The sequence below is a fragment of the Triplophysa dalaica genome, chromosome 24 (assembly GCF_015846415.1).
Source record: "Triplophysa dalaica isolate WHDGS20190420 chromosome 24, ASM1584641v1, whole genome shotgun sequence".
Lineage (NCBI taxonomy): Eukaryota > Metazoa > Chordata > Actinopteri > Cypriniformes > Nemacheilidae > Triplophysa > Triplophysa dalaica.
In genome coordinates, this window is record NC_079565.1 from 5620994 (window position 1) to 5642281 (window position 21288).

The 21288-nt window shown below is 37.0% G+C and overlaps 1 protein-coding gene across 1 annotated transcript in view; it reads left to right on the top strand.

Moving 5' to 3' along the window:
- The first annotated feature begins 573 nt into the window (after positions 1-573).
- shank2b (SH3 and multiple ankyrin repeat domains 2b) overlaps positions 574-21288 on the top strand; it is a 78308-nt gene continuing 57593 nt past the window's right edge. Inside the window, exons 1-8 of the mRNA XM_056740024.1 lie at positions 574-662; positions 12540-12733; positions 13330-13533; positions 14776-14847; positions 16443-16551; positions 16967-17118; positions 19536-19703; positions 20342-20458. Of these exons, the coding sequence (XP_056596002.1) occupies positions 12548-12733; positions 13330-13533; positions 14776-14847; positions 16443-16551; positions 16967-17118; positions 19536-19703; positions 20342-20458 (1008 nt within the window). The 5' untranslated portion in view covers positions 574-662; positions 12540-12547. The remainder of the gene's footprint in view (positions 663-12539; positions 12734-13329; positions 13534-14775; positions 14848-16442; positions 16552-16966; positions 17119-19535; positions 19704-20341; positions 20459-21288) is intronic.

Consider the following 21288-nt stretch of genomic DNA (forward strand, 5'->3'; position numbering starts at 1 on the left):
TTTCTTCTGCATACAATGCAGCACATTCATTATTAGTGAAGAACATTGAAATCTTGTTCAGGTTTGGACTTGGTGCTCAATTGCCCTCTGTGTCTATATCTGCGCATCCCAAACTATTCAATTGAGCATTTTGATGTACTTATATGTGTTTTGATAATAATCTATCATAAAATATCTATCTATCTATCTATCTATCTATCTATCTATCTATCTATCTATCTATCTATCTATCTATCTATCTATCTATCCTAAAATGATGCTTTTTGTCTCTTTTGATTGAAATTATACGGAGAGCACAAATAATGTAGAATGTCTCTCCCTCTTTTTCAACTCCGTCCCAAATGATTCCATCCTTTTTGTCCCAGATGTAAGTGAGGGGACAGTGGCCCCGCCTGCCCAAGCAAACCCCTCTGATGCTGAACGCTCTGGACAGAGCCCCTGATTCCAGCGCAAACATTTCCCGCCTCCCCCGGCGTGTGCTGCGCGCGCGGGTCGACGTTGCGCATTTAACGCTCTCCACATATGCGGAATACTCAGTCTCCCTAAAAGAAGTAGGGGTCACCCGCTGAGTTTGGACTACTCGAGCCATTCTGAGGAGATTATATTCCTTTGGAGAAAGGATAAAAGAGCCAAAGAGGGGAAAGTGCGCTGGATGCTGTAAGGTACGCACCTTTGTTGTCGCTTCATACGGACCTATTTATTGTTCCTGCAGTTTTGCTACAATCAGCTGCAGTGCTCCATTTAGGGTTGTTGACTTTAAAGGCGAGGACAGGGAAGTTTTGTATCGTTTGATAGACCCAACACCTGACGCGCTCGAGACGCCAGGTAGGTGACGGACAAGCTCTTGGCAACTTCTCTAGTATTTCAGTATAGCTGATCTAATTACAGTATTTGTTTTGTCTTCTAGTGAATGTATGACATAGCTGCGATGAAAGACTTGTTTGGGCCAGAAATGTTATCATTTCGGCTTGAAAGTTAATAGTTTAGTGAAATGAACGACGAGTTACTGGTTGGTTTAATTAGGTCTGTAGAGAATTGGGGTGCGCAAACCATGCCCAAAGTTTACAGACCACAGAAAACGCACCAACTATTATGCTGAATTCAACTCAAAATACATTAAAGGCACATTGGGATGCGAATATTTAACGCCGCGGTTATTTTTTCTGAAGCTTTTGTATAAGTATCATTCTGTCATGCACGTGCATTGACGTTTATATAGTGGCTTTGATTCAGCCCACTTAAAATATTCAACCTGAAATCGTTTTAATTTTCTTTCGTTTTATCAGTTATGACAAGAATTGAATCGTAAAACGACACAGTTTTAAACCGCTTGACAATGACGTGTTACCTTTAAGTCACCGCCCTCTTTAAAAGATAATTTTCTTGAGCAAGAAGTGTTTGCCTCATATTACGTCATATTTAATCATTTTAGCCCTTACGCAAAGAAAATATGTTTAGCTATATAGACCTGTTCGTTGTTAATATATTAAATAAATTCTTATATATTTAGCAAAATAAAGAATTATACATTTTTCATATATTACAATTTATTGAATAATAGGTAATTGTTTATACATTCAACGATATAGGCACTTGGTTCCAATATATGAAAATTTATTTTTAACATAATGCATTATATTTTCCAGTAGGCCTACATTCCCATATTTTTGTGTTTTTTAGAGGACAAACTTTTTACTCTAAAATGAGATTTGAGGCCAAGCACATTGAAGGTAAACTGGATTTTTCTAAGACGTCAATAAGTATTTTCTCTTGTGCATTTGGCAGACGCTTTTATCCAAAGTGACTGCATTGAATGTACATTTCACCAGTAAGTCTGTTCCTTGAGATCGAACCCATGACCTTTGCCATTCAAACACAATTGTATCAACACAAATGTAATAAGTGCACTAAAAATAGTTATAGACATGCATGCTAAATACACATTTTAAATGCATATTTTAGCTCAAAATATAAAAAGATCTTTTGATAGGGCTGTTTGTTATTTTGGATCTGACATAACGTAGAGCTGTTCCTGTTAATTGGCCTAGCGGGAATGGTTATAGGCCTGTTTAAACCCAGCCAATATATTGACCCGACACTTAAGCACATTTTCAGGAAGACTAGTTTATACGTGTCATTCGCCTGCAAAATGGAACACGACTGCTTGCTGTGTTTTTATTAAGCTAAATACTCTTTTAAGCCTGAGGTATCCTCTTTATTAAGCAAACCAACATAAAAACCCAAAAACGATGCTTGTAAAATTTGTTGCTTAAATCTGCATCCCTTGGGATCTTCGGTCCTTCCGGAATTTTGACAATAATTTATGTGCCTCTTGAAAGAGTTTTTAGGTCAGCATTATTCAGTCATGCCACACTATGTGCACATCCAGGTTTTCTCCCATCTACTGCTTGGGTACTGCGGGTCTCTTGGGCTTTCCAACCTGCGACTCCATAGCAACGGAAAAGACAGATTCCTGTAGTGACAATTCTTAGGGCCGCAAGCCATTTTATCTCTCAAGATCGGTATCTGTGGACTTTAACAGACCTAAACCAACCAGTCGGTGGCTAATGGTGTCCGAAGATGAAAATGTCTTATCAGTTAGCTACTGACACAGTAAACGAAGGCTAACTTTGAGTTTAGAGTCAGGGAATGAAGCTGAGAAGACAGAAAATCCACTGAAGCGTTTCAGCTTTCAACTTGACGTCCATTGACAGTTTGCTTCGGCGAATTCTGCCTTTGCAGCCCTCTGCGCTGTAGCCATCCCATCCCACTGAACTCAGAGCAATATATCATTACTGAAACACTGCTCTCCGACGATGTGATTTTCCTCCCAAGAGTCCTAATACACACATCAGATCTATCTTTCTGTTTCAAATCATTCTGGGCCTTTCAACTAACACGTGGCATTCAAAAGACAATATGTCTGATTGCTGTTGTGATTGTGCATTAAGGATCTCGGCCAATTTGCGCGAAGAAAAACGGTAATTAGGAGACACACAACTTTATCCGCAGTCGAGGCATCTTCAATGCCAGTCAAAAATGCAGCTTGTGTAGCGAATAGGAGCAGCAGCTGTGGCCATCTATCCATTTACGAGGACTGTGCTGGAAGCGCTGTGTTATCCTGTGTCCCACAGAGATAAGAAGCAGAGAGGAGGATTTAAGCAGACTGGATTTGCAGACCACGGCATCCACTTCTAGCATCTAAGCGATTTATGCACATGGGTTGGCTGAGGGGACCCGTGGCGGCACTCTTTGCATTGAGGATTCCAAAGCTACATCTGTTTCGCATTTACAGCAGCCAGCCAGGGTCAACAATTAACCTGAGCATGGGGCATAATGCTGAGAAAAGTGGCAGAAATGCCCAAGATACTTTAAATGCGGAGGCAAGCGTTACCCTGTGGTGACGTCTGTTCATGTTCATTATAAAGCTTTAGGTTTTAGCTTCAGACTTCTGTGTATTTAATGCACTTGGCAGGACTTGGAATGCAAATAAAAGACCTCTTGAAGGAATAGTTTCCCGAAATAATAAAATTATATTTATACTTTTTAATTCATATTTATATACGATAGATGTACAGTATATGACATATGATGCACATGGCAAAGCTCTGAAAAGCACATCCATCCATCCTTTAAGTAATCCAGACGATTTCAGTGGCTTAATAAATGTTGTCTCTAGCTAAACGATACATTTATCGATACAACTTAGTAAATTCAATATGGTGGCACGTTGATTACATTAAGTGTTATTGGTTCTTGTGTGTCTTGTGACGAAACACAACTACAGTAGTTATGAGATGCGAGAACCAATGAGAGTTATCGACTGTATTTGATTTTATGTATCAATCTCTAAATAAGCAAATGAATATACATTCACCTTAAGGATTATTAGGAACACCATACTGATACTGTGTTTGACCCCCTTTCGCCTCCAGAACTGCCTTTATTCTACGTGGCATTGATTCAACAAAGTCCTTGAAGCATTCTTTAGAAATGTTGGCCCATATTGATAGGATAGAATCTTGCAGTTGATGGAGATTTGTGGGATGCATGAAGCTCCCGTTCCACCACATCCCAAAGATGCTCTATTGGGTTGAGATCTGGTGACTGTGGGGGCCATTTTAGTACAGTGAACTCATTGTCATGTTCAAGAAACCAATTTGAAATGATTCGAGCTTTGTGACATGGTGTATTATCCTGCTGGAAGTAGCAGAGGATGGGTACATGGTGGTCATAAAGGGATGGACATGGTCAGAAACAATGCTCAGGTAGGCCGTGGCATTTAAACGATGCCCAATTGGCACTTAGGGGCCTAAAGTGTGCCAAGAAAACATCCCCCACACCATTACACCACCACCATAAATACATTAATGAGAAATTGAACAGGTGTTCCTAATAATCCTTTAGGTGAGTGTATACTGTATATATAACATATTTGTGTGTATATAATATATTTATATATATATACATATATACAACACAATTCGAAACTGTTTTATGAGATGGCTAATTCTTATGAATTCGTACAATCTTATTTGTATGTTTAGTATGATTTGCTTTCGCATCAGTGACATCAGATTTAGGGAGGGGCTTCAGTATTCCTTTTTCTAATAATTGTACGTTTTTGTGTGATTTCGCTTTACACAAATTAATACAAATAAGTGCACCCTTATATAGTTAAAAGTTAAAAGTTATGAATTTCCCATGAGATCAGGTTGGAAATAGCATTTCCAAAAACGGTATTTTATAAAATGAATTCCAATAGGACTAATATTGGCCCTCAATTTAAAAGAACATTTGTGACACCATCCAGCAGCAGCCTTTTGTCAAATTATTGGACAGCAGTACATTAATTTTATAAGGATGTGATGGCTACATTGTTAGGGGCTGTTATGTACTTGACAATATGTGGAGTGGAGGAATCATTAAATGGAGCTTCTAAATTGATTTAGTTTTCCCAAGAGTGCGAACGGTTGAATGGACAGATGAACAAAATGCTATCGGAGTAACAATAAACCTCTATTGGTCGTACCCTATTGACGAAGCGTAAAGCAGTCGTGGTCGTCTGGGTCCAATAATTGTTCCTGTATTGAGTTGCGGACTCTTTGATAAGCTTAGATTGAGCGCAGCCCACAGGAGGGGTAAGATGACAATGTTTTGATGGAAGTGGGCTTTGGTTCTCATTTATTTTTCATTGGTTTACCTACAGTCTTATATTACACCCCTTTTTACAGCTCTGTGGAAGAAAGAAACAGCTTTGCTGTAATTCTGAGATTGTCTCAAACCAGAAGCCCAGTCTTGTCCTATTTTGCAGTCCCCTGGTGCGGCTGTGAAGTCACAAGGGGTAAGGAAAGCAGACAGAGATCCAGGCCAGTCCGCCTTCCTCTCTCTTTCTAATTGTTTATCTCTTTCTGTCGATCTGCCTTGTGCATTCCTCCTTCAAATCTCACAGCTCTGGTGTCCACGGCTCCTCTACCCTGCAGTTTACTCAATGGGCCAGATGAAAGCTATATTTTAGTTACTCTCCTCGTTTCAGACTCCTCAGCCGTTCAGATGCTTCAAAGAGGTTTCAATTGTCATTTGCGATGCTTGCTATAGCCATTAATACCATTGCTCATTCGACTTGGGCGTGTAACTCATCCCGAACCATCTGAGCTGTAGAATGATACCTGCAAATCGAGTTGCTTTTTGAGGAGAGGTGTGCTATTTCTTTTCTAAAGACTCATTTTCATGGCTGGAAAATCCCATAGACGTACTTTAAAGAGGGATCCAACCTAAAAACTAGAATATCACCCAGAACACTGTTGCAATGCATTATCAATGACCCAGAAGACCCAAGGTGGTGCATGACAACCTAACCATGTATTTATACAGGAGCAGTATATCAAGCATTTCCAACTAGAGTAGCAGCGTGGCACAAATCTAGATCTAGTTACTTTCTGCCTTTGTTTTATGAAGATGAGATTAAGGATGCAAAAATTGCTGTATTGCAATATATGAAGCCAAGAGCTTTTGATGTAACATCCACAGCACTTTTGATGAAGAATAAGTTATGAAATATTAATGGTTGTGCTTTTGTTGAATCAAGGGTACAGTTTCAGATGCTTCTCTTAAATGTATGTAATAATATATGGAATACACATTATATTTATGGTAACGCTTCACAATAATGTTGTATTTGTTAACATCAGGAAATGAATTAACTTACATGAATTTACAATGAACAAAAGCCTGTGTTAATTCTTGTTAAGGTTAGTTAATGACAATATAGCTGTGTTTGATACTATGTGCACACAGTTCGCCTAAATATTAAAAATCTGTCATCATTTATTCACCCTCGGGTTGTTCCAAATCTGTATACATTTCTTTGTTCTGATGATCAAGATGAAAATATTTGGATGAAAGCTTGTAACCGAACAGTTCTTGGCCAACATTGACCACCATAGTAAGAACAATCGCTTTATGAATGTCCTTGTTCTGTTGAACACAAAATATGATATTTAAAAGAATGTAGGAAAGCAAACAGTTCACTTAGACTACCATTGTATTTTTTCCTATATGGTAGTCAATGGTGGCCACGAACATTCAGTTACAGGCATTCTTCCAAATATCTTTCTCTGTGTTCATCGAAACAAATTCATTTGTAAAATGTATTGTTAAATAATGAAATTAACAAAAAGTAAGATTAATAAATGCTGTAAAAGTATTGTTAGTAACTAATGTCAACAAATACAACCTTATAGTAAAGTATAACCATATTCACACACACACACAGGCCTACATTTATGTATAATTCCCTGTTTACCGGAAGGTTCAGCGCTGGTAGAGCTGTCAGTTCCTCATAGCGTCCATGTTTCTAAAACAGCAAGTTTAACTGCCCTCAGGCTGGATTTCCAAAGAGGGCTACTAGACCTTGTGTAGTGTTTACCGCTGTTAAATGATGCACTGACTATGCAGAAGTGCTGAAGCTTACTAACATTCCCACTGTTTTGGAGCCAATCTTCACCAAATGACTCCCAGAAAATGTTTTCTTTTGCTTGTTTCTGTATGAATTTTGGTTGAGTTTGATTCCCAGCTAAATTGCTCTTATCTTCCTTTTTTTTCTTTGCTGAGTTCAGAATGAGTGCAGAAAATTGAGCGTATCACACATGTTGTAGGACAAAAGAACTCGTACACATCACGACGGTTTAGCAAATCTGCCGAAAGCCTAATGCATCTTCACTTCCATTAATGGAAACAATACAAATGTGTTTTTTAGTTGTTGTTGCAACAGTGTTCAAAATTAATACTTCCAGATTACCTTGAGTAAATATTTGCCTTAAAGTACCTGGGATACATGTGTACAGAAGACAGCAGGGAGCAGGCAAATATTTTATTGATTGCATTATGCAAAGGTCTGTATAGTATGTGGTAGTTTGTTGCTCATTCTCAAAGCTGCTTTCATATTTTGGCATCTTATACAACCTGGAATACGAAATGATAGAAATTCCCAACTCTATCTCTCACCATTGTTGAAATAAAAATATATATAAAATATAAAGGGATGGTTCATCATTCTGATTCTGTCATCATTTACTCACCCTCTTGTCTTTCAAACCTGTATGACTTTCTTTCTTCTGCAGAACTCAAAAGACGATATTTTAAAGGATGAAACCAAACAATGGTGGTACCCATTCACTTGTATTGTTTGGACACAAAACAATGGGTACCCCTGTTGTCATACAGGTTTAAAATGACAGAGGGTGAGTAAACAATGATTTTTTGGGGGTGAACCATCCCTTTTAAATATAAGTATGTGTGTTAAATTTAGGGCTGTTTGATTCTGAATTTTTTGGAGTCGATTCCAGATTCAATTCCTTGTTTGGGTATTGCTGCTCAATTCCCTGTTTTACTACTGATTTTTTATTACAAAATGTACACATTGTTAATGCGAGACAATTTTCTAAGCTGTCACTTTTTAGATTTATGAATTGTTTTTTGTTTTTATAACGAAAACCTTAACCAAATATGTCGATCTTGTCCTGCAATTCCAATGTATCATTAATAATCTAATTCAGTAGCATTCTTCAAAAATAAAGCAGAGGTCATATTACTATTTTCAAAGTTATTCAGCAATGTGAATATTAATATTACTGGTAAATGCAAGAAGTGCAGAAGGTGTTGAAAAAGGTCTGTCCAGCTTAAACAGCTTTGAACAGATGTCCAAGTAAAGAAGTTTTGAGACTGTGCTTGATATATATGTATATATTCTCTTCACGCACATACTGAGCTCATCGGTAGAGAGTAAGAGAAGACGGTCCTTTCACAGTCTGTCTGAAAAGCAAATGTACTTTGTTAAATGCATGTAATTATATCTGCATTGCGTGTGCAAACAAAGCTTTTGCTTTTATGCATGCATAATATTTTGTGTCATTCCACAGCTCTAGACTTCATCCATGAGTTGTTTTATAAAGTCTGCACTGTTTAAGACAAGAAACTAAAGTGATTTAGTTGACCAATGACATCAGTTAAGGGGCGGGGCTTGTGCTTATAAAGGCTCTTAAAGAGGAATCGACTATTGATTGCAAGTTCATAGGTAAATAATGTACATTTAACGCCTCAACGCCTTTGAAGCCCTAAGTAAATGTATATTTTGTCCAAAATAGTGAAAGAGGTCTATCAGGCAAATATTTCATATAGTGACATTGACTGGACTCACATATTTACCAATAGTGCACATAACTATGGAAAGAAAAAACATAATTTAAAACGTTGTAGGTCAGATTTGGTGGCATTGTGAGTTTTACATTAGCTTTACGTTATTACGTATTACATACAGTATATTTTACTGTAACATTGGTGTAAAACTGCATAAAAATCTAGTTCATAAACTTTGAGTTTGTCTTAAAATAATAAATCATTGTTAATTAGTCCTGTCTATAAAATGCAAAGGTTATGTCATGCAATAATGTTGCTTTGAAGTCGATGCAAGCAAATGATGTCTATCTAATTCCCCTGTACAAAGAATGCACTGCATCATTTATTAAAATAGCCAAGGCTGGATAATATTTCCACGTTGAACAGTAAGAAAACAGTATATCACCCAGTATATATTGACATCACTGTTAAAGGACTTCAGTTTGAGTTTCTGTGTGTTTATCTGCCAACTTTTTAGCGCTAAATTGCATGTGGGTGCAATTTCCTTTCCACACTGTTAGATTTTAATTGGTTGTACCCTTCAAGCGAAAGTCGACAAATGCCTTTTGCTTCTTGAGTTCTGTCTCCGCGGCTGGTGATTGTAAAGGTCGGTGAGAAAACCTACACTGACAGCCTGATGAATGACGGGGCGGTCTGAGCCAGTCACAGGGGAGAGAGACCAATACGGTCAGTTTTCGTGAGCACGTTATTGCAAACGACATCTAGCGTTCTGGGTTCTTTAAATTCAACTAGCAGGCTTACGTCAATGGTTGTATATACATACCTTTACATAAATATAAATATGTAATTTCATAGACTGGTTGACATGGAAAATGAACCCACGCTGACAGATAGGGGTGATGTTCGATGGTCCTGTCAATTTTTTTGCATTGTCCTGTAAAAAAATCCAGAAGGGTATTCACATTTCAAGCCAAGAAAACCCTTAAGAAATGGAATTTCTTAAGGGTTTGATGGTTTTTAATTTTTAGAGTAAATGATGATCTGTGGCCGTGTCAGGGCTAGGATAAATGACTTATAATAAATGCAGCGAACTGAAATTTCTGAAGAGTCATTCATCACCTTATCATTATTAATATAATGCTAAAGTTAGATGTGTTCTTACATTTTTTTTTAAAACTATAGCAACCTGAAAATTCTGTATGACTGTATGGACTCCACTGTAAGTTATATTGCTGAATGTATCTTTAAGTAGTGTCAACCACAGTCTTAAATTTACTCATAAATGGAAAACTACTCTATAGATGGAGTGGACCCCATGGTGAATTAGCCTAAAAAAAAACTTCATGGCTGACCAGGGTTTTTTCCCGGTGGTGGATAAATTATACTCATAGTTTTACAGTACAAGTGATGAGCTTAACTTTATTTAAGCAGGTGGTATTTAAGTGAGGGATTTTATTCAATACTGCCTTTATTCCAGACACCTGCAGTACACGTGGTAGTTAGGCATCATGAGGTTGAGCATGGAAAGGTCAGTTTTATTATTTAACAGATTTCACAGGGCAAAACGCACAGGGAATTTGATAAGATCTACTAATTAATCTTCAGACATGTTGTCTCTTCTCATTTTCGTATGCCATGATTTATTCTTTTGTAGAGTGCTGTTTGTCAGATATCTAACCTTTTACTATCTTACCTCTTTACTTAAGTGACTACCTTCTCTACAGTATTAATTCAAAATTTCTTCTGTCAGATCTGTCCATCTGTCACTGTCTAATATTTGCTTTTTCACCCTTAAAGGGGTCACATGCTGTGAATACGTGTTTTTATGTGTCTTTGGTGTGTAAATTCCCCATGCATCTATAAGACACGTAAAATAGCAAAAATGAAAGTGTTCATTCTATCTAAAAGCGAATGCTCACACAGATCTGCCCAAAAAGCCTTGTGTAACCACAATCGCACAAATCTACGTCAGTTCGTGGTATGATTTGACTAAGACCGCCCAAGTGTATACGCAAGTAGGGTGGGCGTACCTGTCAGTACAATTGCTTTGGAACCTGATGTTCCAATTATGGCAAGAAGCATTACATTTCCGACACACACTTGCAATCATAGCACACCTCGCTTTTTAGATCGATGAGCGTTTGTGTGGAAAGGTAGGTGTAAAAACAGCATTTTCAAACCTTAAATCGTGTATATACACATTGCATTACTTCTAAAACAAACAATAATATTAATTTTAGCCGTGTCATATGACCCCATTAAACACTAGAACATTTAGTCTGTCTTTCAACACAATCACATAACGATTTTTTGCTGTTTTACAAGATGGCTTATTCGAATTTGTAAAATCATTCATAGATAGATCTGCTTTCTCTTCACCAGGGATGCCAAGTTTAGGGGTGGGCTTCTTTTTTCTCTAATAATTATACATTTTTGGATCTTACAAATTCATACAAAATGACCACACTTTTGCTTAAAACACTTCTTATGTTTAATAATCAACATCCATTATGAATAAAATATTTAAAGGTAAATGTGTGTCTCATTTGTTCGTTTGGCCCATATTATTACTAAATATTATTGAACAACTAGTTATTTAAAATTTTAAAGATGAAGCAGAAATATAAAAATGACGTGATATACAGTCTGACATTTCAGTACACCACTGCACTTAAAGTCATCCGGAGACAAAACATAAACAAGCTCAGTCTTGTCAAGGACGGTCCACATTCTGTGAACCTAGTGACATTGCAAAAGGCTACAGAGAACATTTTATATGGTGAGAGGAGGCGAAATAGTTGATCTGAATAAGCAAGGGAAAACAGACAAATGTTATTAATGGAAATAATAAGCAGTCTTGAAGTCAACATGTAACAAATATTGACCCTAATAAATGTTCTTAATACACACGGTTGGTTTGACTTTGAAGGATTTACCTGTGCAACTCATTTCAAATGTCTTGGTAATTTTTCATCAAAATGCGATCAAAACGTTCTAAATGAGGTGTGTTTTATGTGATAAAAAGACGTTCAGTTGATCGACATTCAGTTGAATTCCTGCAGGTTAATGTGATATACAGATGTCAATTTTGAGTATTCCCTTATTATAATTGTTACAATCATGTTTAGTCTGCTCTGAAAAATGATGCTTTTCTTGTTATCTTTTTCTGTGTTGGTTGAGTTTTGCTTCTTTTTGTGCAGTGTCATTTCAGTGTTTCAGTCAATGCTCCAACTGTAAATGAAGTCTCGCCTGTTATGTATATCTGTACATTCTGAGATGAAAGGCACACTAAGGCACACTTAGCCTTGGATTTCATGCAATATTTTAAAAGTGTCAATTGTGAAAGATGAGAAAAGTTGAACTTCCACTGGACTTTAAGCTTATTAAGAAATCTCTTGTTAAAGCAACAATATGTATTTTTTTACCTTAAAATAATGTCTCTATAAAATTATTTCAGTGGTTGAACATCTCTTAACGGAACGAATTCTACTGCCGTTACTAGCTGCGCAGCCTCATAGCGGTGACACCCATACTCTGCAAGTTCTGTGTTTGGGTCGCTACACATAGCCCCGCCCATCCCCTGACTGCGGAAGAGTGCAAAATGGTTTCCAAACAACATTTCTGCATTCGCCGGTTTGATCAGCTTACTTGAAGAAAATCACGTGTGTTGCGCTGCCCAAGGGAAACTTATACAGCGATACTGTTTACAACACTGTAACGACAATTGCGCTTATCAACCACATGGGGGAACCCGTGAGCAAAAGTTCTATAGTGCTGCTTTAAGTGTATTGTTTTCAAGCAAAATGAATTTTTTTAAAGTGAAGATTCACTGTCTGTTTGCTATTCAATTTATGACGGACGTTTTTTACTCTCTCTCTCTCTTTCTGTCTCTCTCTATACAGTGTTGATCATGCCGCGGAGCCCCATGTCCAGCGAGGAGGAAATGGCTCAGAGTTTCTCTGACTCGGCGAGTTCAGATTCCGACAGCTCCAGAGATGAGTCTCCCAGGCTTGATCGACCTACCAGTGGCCGACTGGACAACAGCCTGAGAGACACGCTGCTGATCTGTGTGGTCATCCCTGACCTGCAGCAATCTGTGCGTTTAAACACACACAGACACACACACACTCACTCTGGTGTTTAGCCCGAGGCTGCTGGGCCATGTGGATTTCTCTAAATGATATTATTACAGTAAATTGCTTCCCTTTTACAGTTTTAGTCTTCTCTTGAGAGCTGTTTGGGTTTTAGCGGATTAAAAAAATGGAACGTATGCAGCGGGGGGGGAGCATCGTTTGACCTAGTTAACACAAAAAATGACATTGTCATGCTTCAAATGAAAGACGTTTTACATCAATGTGATGTAGAGCCATTTTTAACACAGGTTGGAAGTTGTCAAATTAGCAGTTTACCGGGTAAAGCACTTTATCTATAACATTATTGGTGGAGCACAGGAAAAACCAACCCTTTTTGTTTTAGTAATGCAATCTTATCTTTAATTTTGCGAGTCAATCAATGGCATTTAATGGCAAAAGCATCATCTGTGTTTTCATGAATCTTCTGTTGTTGTACTGCGTGTGTACACTTTAGCACACAATTGTTAATCTGCACACCTGCTTTGGCCTGATAGAGTATATATCTGTCTCTCTCTCACTGTCTCCCTCTCTGTACATCCCTCTTCCGTGGCTTCGCCAGAAATCCATGAGGTTCAATTCTGATGCCACAGTATGGGTTGCCAAGCAGCAGATCCTGTGTACGCTCACACAGAGTCTGAGGGATGTGCTGAACTATGGGCTGTTCCAGCCTGCGGTGGATGGGAGAGAGAGTGGATTCCTGGAGGAGGAAAGACCCCTGAGAGATTATCCGCTGCCCACCAACAAGGGCCTTCCTACCCTTGAGGTAACGTGTCGCCCAAGTCTGTGAATCTGATGATCTGCATCATAAACTGTGACAAAAACCTTCTGTCACTTATAGTAGCTATTTTTTATTATGTTAAGTTTTGAAGTTAGTTCTGTTCTTTCGCATCTAATGAAAGCATATTGTGTCCAGCTCTCCAAAAACAGTGTGTGAGGAACAGAAGTTGCTGAGTTGCTATACACTAATAATCCACAAAAGCTCTTTTAAAGCGCTAGTTCACCCCAGAACCAAAATTATTTGATCATTTACTCATTCTCATGTCATTCCAAACCTGTATGACTTTATTTCTTTAGCAGAACACAAAAGAAGATATTTTGAAGGATGTTGGTAACAACAAGACCTCATTAACTTTATGTGTATGGTAACAAAATCAGAGAGACATTTCTCAAGATATCTTCTATAAAGGTCATAGAAGGTTTTAAACAATATGACGGTGAATGAATGATGACAGAATACGTTTTCTTTTAGAAAACATTTTTTTTTTGATGCTTTTATGTTATTTTTTTTATTTCTTAAAAGACCCTGGTCTTTCTTTGTGTGCAAAAGCATCGAGAACATATCATTTTTTTGTTACATAGGTCACTAAATGATGGTCAAGTAATTTGAAATCAAAATTATATGAAGTATAACAAACATTGTACCCTCACCATGGCGAGGTACATATTTGTTAAATATATCATATTGTTAAAAGGGTGACAGAATGGGTTTGATAGCTATGTATACCAATACAGTGCTATAAGATCCTCTGTAAGATTTGTTTTCTTACCAGAGCATTCTCAGTTCTCTCACACAACCTTTGTACTTCTGTATGTTCACTCAAGCCTCCGTCTCTGATATAAACATGGCAGTATCAACACATCAACCAAACAAAAAGAGCTGCGAACAGACTACAATGAAACACACGTTATTCTGGTGTGAGGAAATTTCATCCGTTCAGATTGTTGTTCCAGGCACGCGCTCAACAATATTGCAGTCTTTTTATCTGTTTATATTATACCGCTACGACAATCTGATTTGCGTTGTTCAATCATCTTACATATTTATTTAACAGTGGAAAGAAGATGTCATTGCCTGGTACTTTAGTTTTTTTTTGGCCTGAGCCTGCATTAGATAAAATTCTTAAATATATAACACGTAAAAATGTAAGACAATAGTAACTGACCAATTAAATAACAATTCATTTGACATTTTCACATTTGTTTTCCTCTCTGATTTAATTCCCAGTTCCGTTATAAAAGCAGAGTGTACCAGCAGCCAAACGTCAACGAAAAACAGATCGAGAAACTCCACACGCAGGTGAGTATTATTTCAATTTCAACTGACATATTTAGATTAGCCTACTATGCATATAAAACGTGTCTATTTTTTGATACCCAGCTGGTGGTTAACTTGTTTTCCGTTATGATCATGGACTATTTTACATACATATCAAATGAAAACCTTTTGCTTAATTGCGAGCGAGAGAATGTCTCGGGACAGCGACAGTTAAAACAGGAAACGAAACAGGAATAGCAAAATCTTGCTTTTTATACTCGCTAGGAATGAATATCTAACGCTCAACAATTTTAGGCCGTCCTGATAAATAATGCAGCAGACCGGCACATTTACATATATTTTGGACCTAGCAGAGCTTCTGGAGACGGTCATAGATGTTGACGTTTTCACACTTGAGCCATTTTTCGCACCGCCGTAGCGTTTTTTACATCGTTTGTGGACGCTCGGTGACCCCCCCATTCCTCCCTCCCAGGAGCAACCCCAGAGCTCTGAAGTGGGTTTTAATTGCCGACTTCTTACAGGACTGTGTGTCCTATGCTGAGTTCTGTGTCTTTGAGTTTATTGCTTAGCCTATTTATCTTCTGTCCTTGCTCTGCTTCCCTCAGCATTTAAAACGCTCTCTTTCTCATTGCTTTGAGCTCTCAAGCTCCCTTAATAAGTTATTATATTAGAGCTTCGTAAGTCACATGGGTTTGAAGGGTGACGCAAAAGCAGCCTTTGCATACGCGATTGTTTCGTAACCTGTGTCCGCTGAATAGATTCCACTGGAATTCCGATGCATTTTACATGCGGGGAGGTATCGCATAGTTTAGTAAAGGTTTCACATGGATGAATGTCTGGAGGAATTGCATTTTTTTACCTAAAAAATTAAATCTTCTTTCATAATTTACTTGTTAGTAAATGAATAGGACGAAATAGGAAATAGAAGCTATTTCTACTTGATCCCTTGGTATTACCTATAATGTACTCATTTTGAGTTATTCTAGATAATAATCTTGGCTTTTAATTTTTACTTTTGAATAGAAAGACATCGGGCAAGATATTGCAAATTTTTAGCGGTGATGTTTTTTTTACAATGGTCTTGAACACAGTACATGACATCTCTATTTTGTAGTTAGCTTAATGGGTTTAGAACCATTCGCTAGTATTGTAGTGAGAATTATTGAACACTAGCATTGGTTAAATGGGATCCAAAAGTTAAATAATGCAAACACCTAACACGTTGGGGTAATAATGCGTTCTACTTATAACATGTTAGACACGTCTTCCCTGTGTGTGTTGTGCATTAGTGTATGAAATGTCTTGATCTGTGTTTGTTATGCGACATAGCTTCCCAATGGTCTTTCTCTCCCTCTCTCTCTCTCTCTGATGTATCTGTATTGGGAGCTGCTCTCCTATCTATTTTTATCCAGCCTTGTATCGCTGCATGTGTGTCCCAGAGTTCTCAACATGAGGAAGTTCGTTGAGACTCTTCACACTCTTCTCCGACGTTTTCTTCTGTCTCTGTCATCACTTTTTTCTGGCCCCTCACTTCTCAATCTGCTGTCATTGTTTCGAGTTTAACCTCATCTGTTCTCTCTCCCTCTTTAAATCTTTTGCTCATACTCATTTTGTAGGTCAACCTGAGAAAATTTATGGAATACATCCAACATCATGAGCTGGACAAAGTCGCCAAGCTGTTGGAGAGAGGGTTGGACCCCAACTATCAGGACTCGGAAACTGGTGGTAGGGGATCTGAGAAACTCAAAAAAAGTTACTCAAGTACTGTTTCCGAAACACGGACCCCAAAAATTCATGGAAAATTTGATAAAAATAATTTTATTTATTGGATGTCTAAACGCATTGTGCACATTCATGCATATGATTTAAAACAATTTTGTCTGTAAATTGAAATGTAATACCTTGATTCGCCTCTGAAGCAAGTTTCTTTTTTTTAGCTAATATAATAATCACCAATCATACAGAAGCAATGTATTTCAAATTATTATTTAATAATAAATAAATGGGTAGAGCATGAAATATTTTGTTCCACAATACATTTTTCTATTAATTTAATGATAGTGAGTTTTATGTTTCTTTTATCTTTGATAGATTTATTTCATACACTGTAATGTGCTTGTTTTGTTCTCTTGCTCTGCAGAGACGCCGCTAACTCTCGCTGCCCACCTAGACAATATGGTCGAGGTTATAATGACGCTGAAAAATGGCGGAGCCCATTTAGATTTCCGTTCTCGGGATGGAATGACTGCCCTCCATAAAGCTGCCAGGGCTAAGAATCAGATTGCCCTTAAGGTAATTCACCTTATCCCAAATGGCCATATGAGTTCATCACTTCTGTTATTGTCAATTTCGTTTTGTTAAAAAAAAAAACGCTGTTGTATAAAGAGGCAGAATTCTACTGTTTTAGAGACCTCACGGTGTCTTAAAAAGACATTATAAACTATTGCTTATTTTTCAGAGTAAAGGTTAATATTTATTCAAAGCACACCAAGGAAACATTTTTTTAAAGTAGTTTGTAATTTTGCTATTTAGTTTTGTTATAAAGAAATAGCTTTAATATAATTTTATTCCCTCGACAACGGTCGGACATACTGTACAGTATAACTCCTGACAACATGCTGCTGTTTTGTAATCTCAATTGTATCACACAATGTTCTTTTTGCAGTTGCGCACGCAATACATCGCTTGTTGTTTATTCATAAACTCAACACGCAGAATCTCAGTTTATGTCACTTCACAATGTTGGAACCATAGATTTCCTTCAATTACCGGGTTTTGTAATTTTAGAGGGAGATAAAAAGAGCTTGTAGTGATTTTGTTATAAAATTGCTCGCCTGGGTAAAGATGAAAGGAATATCAGCATGTTTTAAATCTGGACGTATGCACGCTACAGTAGTTATGTCAATGTGCCGGAGACATGGATTATTTTCATACAGTGTTTTATTTTATTAGATTTGCTTTCATGCATACTGTATGTATTTTATTTCATACATATTTACATAGGTTTTAAAGAGTGTTCAAAGAAATCATCATTTACTCACCCTCAGGTTGTTCCAAATGTATTTGTTCTGAATAACACAAAGAAAGATATTTGGAAGAATGCTTGTAACCAAACTGTCGGCCACCATTGACTACGATAGTACGACATATGACAATGGTTGTCAAAAGTGCTCCAGAAATGTTTGCTTTCCTACATTCTTCAAAATATCTTCTTTTGTGTTCAACCGAACAAGGAAATTTATAAAGAAATTTTTCCTACTATGGTAGTCAATGGTGGCCAAGAACGGTTTGGTTGCAAGCAAACTTGCAAATATCTTCCTCTGTGTTTATCGGAGCAAAGAAATGTTTACAGATTTGGAGCAACTTGTTTGGAGCAACAATGGTAAGTAAATTATTGTAAGTCGCTTTGGATAAAAGCGTCTGCTAAATGCATCAATGTAAATGTAAATTATGACAGAATTAATAATGTTTTCCTTTAAGGTTGCTTTGCAATTGCTTTTGCAATTTTCTGTTTGAACATTTCATATTTATTTTATAAATCACCTCTATGAATGGAAATCAGTTTATGTTTGTTGTGTTTCTTCATCTTAATGATGAAGTTCATTTCATGTATTAGGTATGTAGAAGATGCTGAGAAGCGCATTCACATTTTCATCTCATGAAACATCCTTCTCTGTTATCTCATATCTTTTTCTTGTTTTATCTCTCCTTATTGTACTCTGTCTCTGGTCTCTTCCTCGTTAATAAGTCCTTCATCACTCGCTTTATCTGCAATAAAATTCGGTTGGAGACAAATTTCTTCTTATCAAATTTTGTCTTAGACTGTGCATATGATAGAAGCGAGGGATGCTATGATAAAAGTAGCCGTGTTGTAATCAATGAAGCTGTCTGTGAGTTGTGAATTAGCAGTATATGGCTTCAGGGATTATTATTGCAGCGTTTGCGGCATCACTTTCAATATTCTGTAGACGGTGTGTAAAATCAATGATATGATCTTATTTACCGCAAGTCTATATGGGTCAATGACAAATTAGAAAATGTCAGGTGGTGCGACCATATATTAATTTAAAATAATATACATTTAATGTATTTAGCACTGAGTATTTTTCCCCTCATATATAAGAAATTTAACATAAAATCATGCCAAAATATTTTATTAAGAATTTTATTGAGAAAATTAACATTTATTTCTCAGTTTTGTTCTTTGTTTGTATGTTCGGACGGTAGCACCACCTGACATTTTTGGTCTTTCAAACACCAAAACTCAAAAAATCTATTGAATTTCAATAAAATGAAAAGGGTTTCTTATAAAGGACATATTGTAGATCCATTTGATATATGACATGTATTTATTCAAATTCTTTTTAGGAAAATGAATTTGGACACAAAACACGTCATTGACCCATATATATATATACATATACATGCACTGGACACTGAATAAAATTATAATGGTATTCATAAATGTGGTATCAAGTAAATATTGCATTTAAAATGTATGTATGACGAACAAATGCAAGTAGTAGAAACACTTGAGCTTGACTTCCATTGTACAGACATAAAACCACAGATACATTTCTCAAAATATCATCTTTTGTGTTCCACAGAAGAAAGAGCCATAAAGAGGTTTTGGACAACATGAGGGCAAATAAAATCATTTGTTAGGTTTGGTTGAACTATCCCTTTAATACTGTGTCTAATCTTCACAGGCGATGCTGGATTTGGGAGCGTCTCCGGACTACAAAGACAGTCAGGGTTTGACTCCTCTCTACCATACGGTAACCGTTGGGGGAGACCCCAGCAGCTGCGAGGTACTCCTGCGTGCCCACGCCAGCGTCGGATGCCACGATGAAAACGTCTGGCACGAAATCCACCAGGTGGGGCTGTCTTTCCCATTATTAGTATTAAGTTAGGCGCTTCAAAGTTAGGTAGAATATCAAAGTAAATTGACTTTTTTTAAGCATTGCAAAATAGAAAAGCAAAGGGAAGTTTCGACTGTGTGTATCGTGTCAGAGTGTGATAAAACATTTATGGGTGTTATATATGCGCAGGGGAGGGAAGAAAGTTGTTGCAGTGAAGAGGTTATAATAGAGCTTCAGCTTTGTATGACAGCAACTTTGTTTAATTATTGGACAGGTGACAAGATCAAACTGGTTTCAAATGAACCCGTCAACAAGCCTGTCTGTTGTGACAGCGTACTGACATCTAGTGTTGTGATAGGTGGAATGCAGGATGTTATTACTCTGTCGGTCAAATGACTTGCGTGTTTTTGACGTTACTCTGTCTCTAAAATTATCCTTTTCCACTTTCAAAACAAGGGCTTTGAAAAATATGAGATGACAGTGTACCAGAGACTTAATTATGTTTTTCATTTTTTTAAAGACATTGGGATCAGTCGTACTGTATACAAGACTCTCAAAAGCTTTTACGTTCAGTACAGCTGCAGTTGTCTAGTTGAAAGTTGTCCTTTAAAAATGCCTTAAATGTATATTAATTAAATTTGCTTATTTTTTAGGCTTGTCGATACGGCCACGTTCAACACCTGGAGCATCTCTTGTTTTACGGCGCAGACATGCAAGTTGAAAATGCATCTGGCAATACGGCGCTTCATATCTGCGCCCTGTACAAACAGGTTTGTATCACACTGTTCCCTTTATAAAACAAATTCAGCTCCATTTTACCAGTCGATAAACAGAGGCCACTGGCGTCATAGAATGGAGACTCTGTCAATATGAGAATATCAAAAACATTGTTTTCTCTTTCTGGATCAATACAGTTTTAAGGGTGAGATCAGTGGCGGCAGAGAGATTGATATTGAGGACAGTGGGGGTTCTTTCAAGTACTGTAGAATACGGCCAAGGAGAAAAATTAAGACACCGCTCCAAAAACAAATTCAGTTTTTTTAAATACTATTCATAGTTGTTTAAGTAAAATTATCATTTTTGTTTCATTCTGTGTACTAGTGACGACATTTCTACCGAATTAAAATATAGTTTTTTATTTGCATTTATCTGCAGAAAGTTGGACATACCGGTCAAAATACAAAAAAAACAATATTTGCAGATCTTGAATACTGCAAAGAAAACAAGTTTATATTCATGTTTAAACGGCACAATGATTTTTTTTTTCACAAAACATCCATCTTTGCATTCTCTCAGTCTTTCACGTTGCTTTTGAGTGTTTTATGTCACTCCTGGGGTTTGTTTCTGTTGAAATTTAACACACGCTGGACTGAAATTAACACAATACATTCAGAAATGCTGAATAAAGGTAAAACTCTTCACTTTTTTCCACAGCTGTATATTCCAATGTTGAAAAGGTTATTTTATTGCCTGATACTGTAAGATTGTAACTCTTATGAATTAGTTTTCTTGAAAATACCTTCTGGTACATACTGTAAAATATATACTGGTGCTTAAAAGAATCAAAAAAAATTATACACTGATATAAAACACTTGCTAT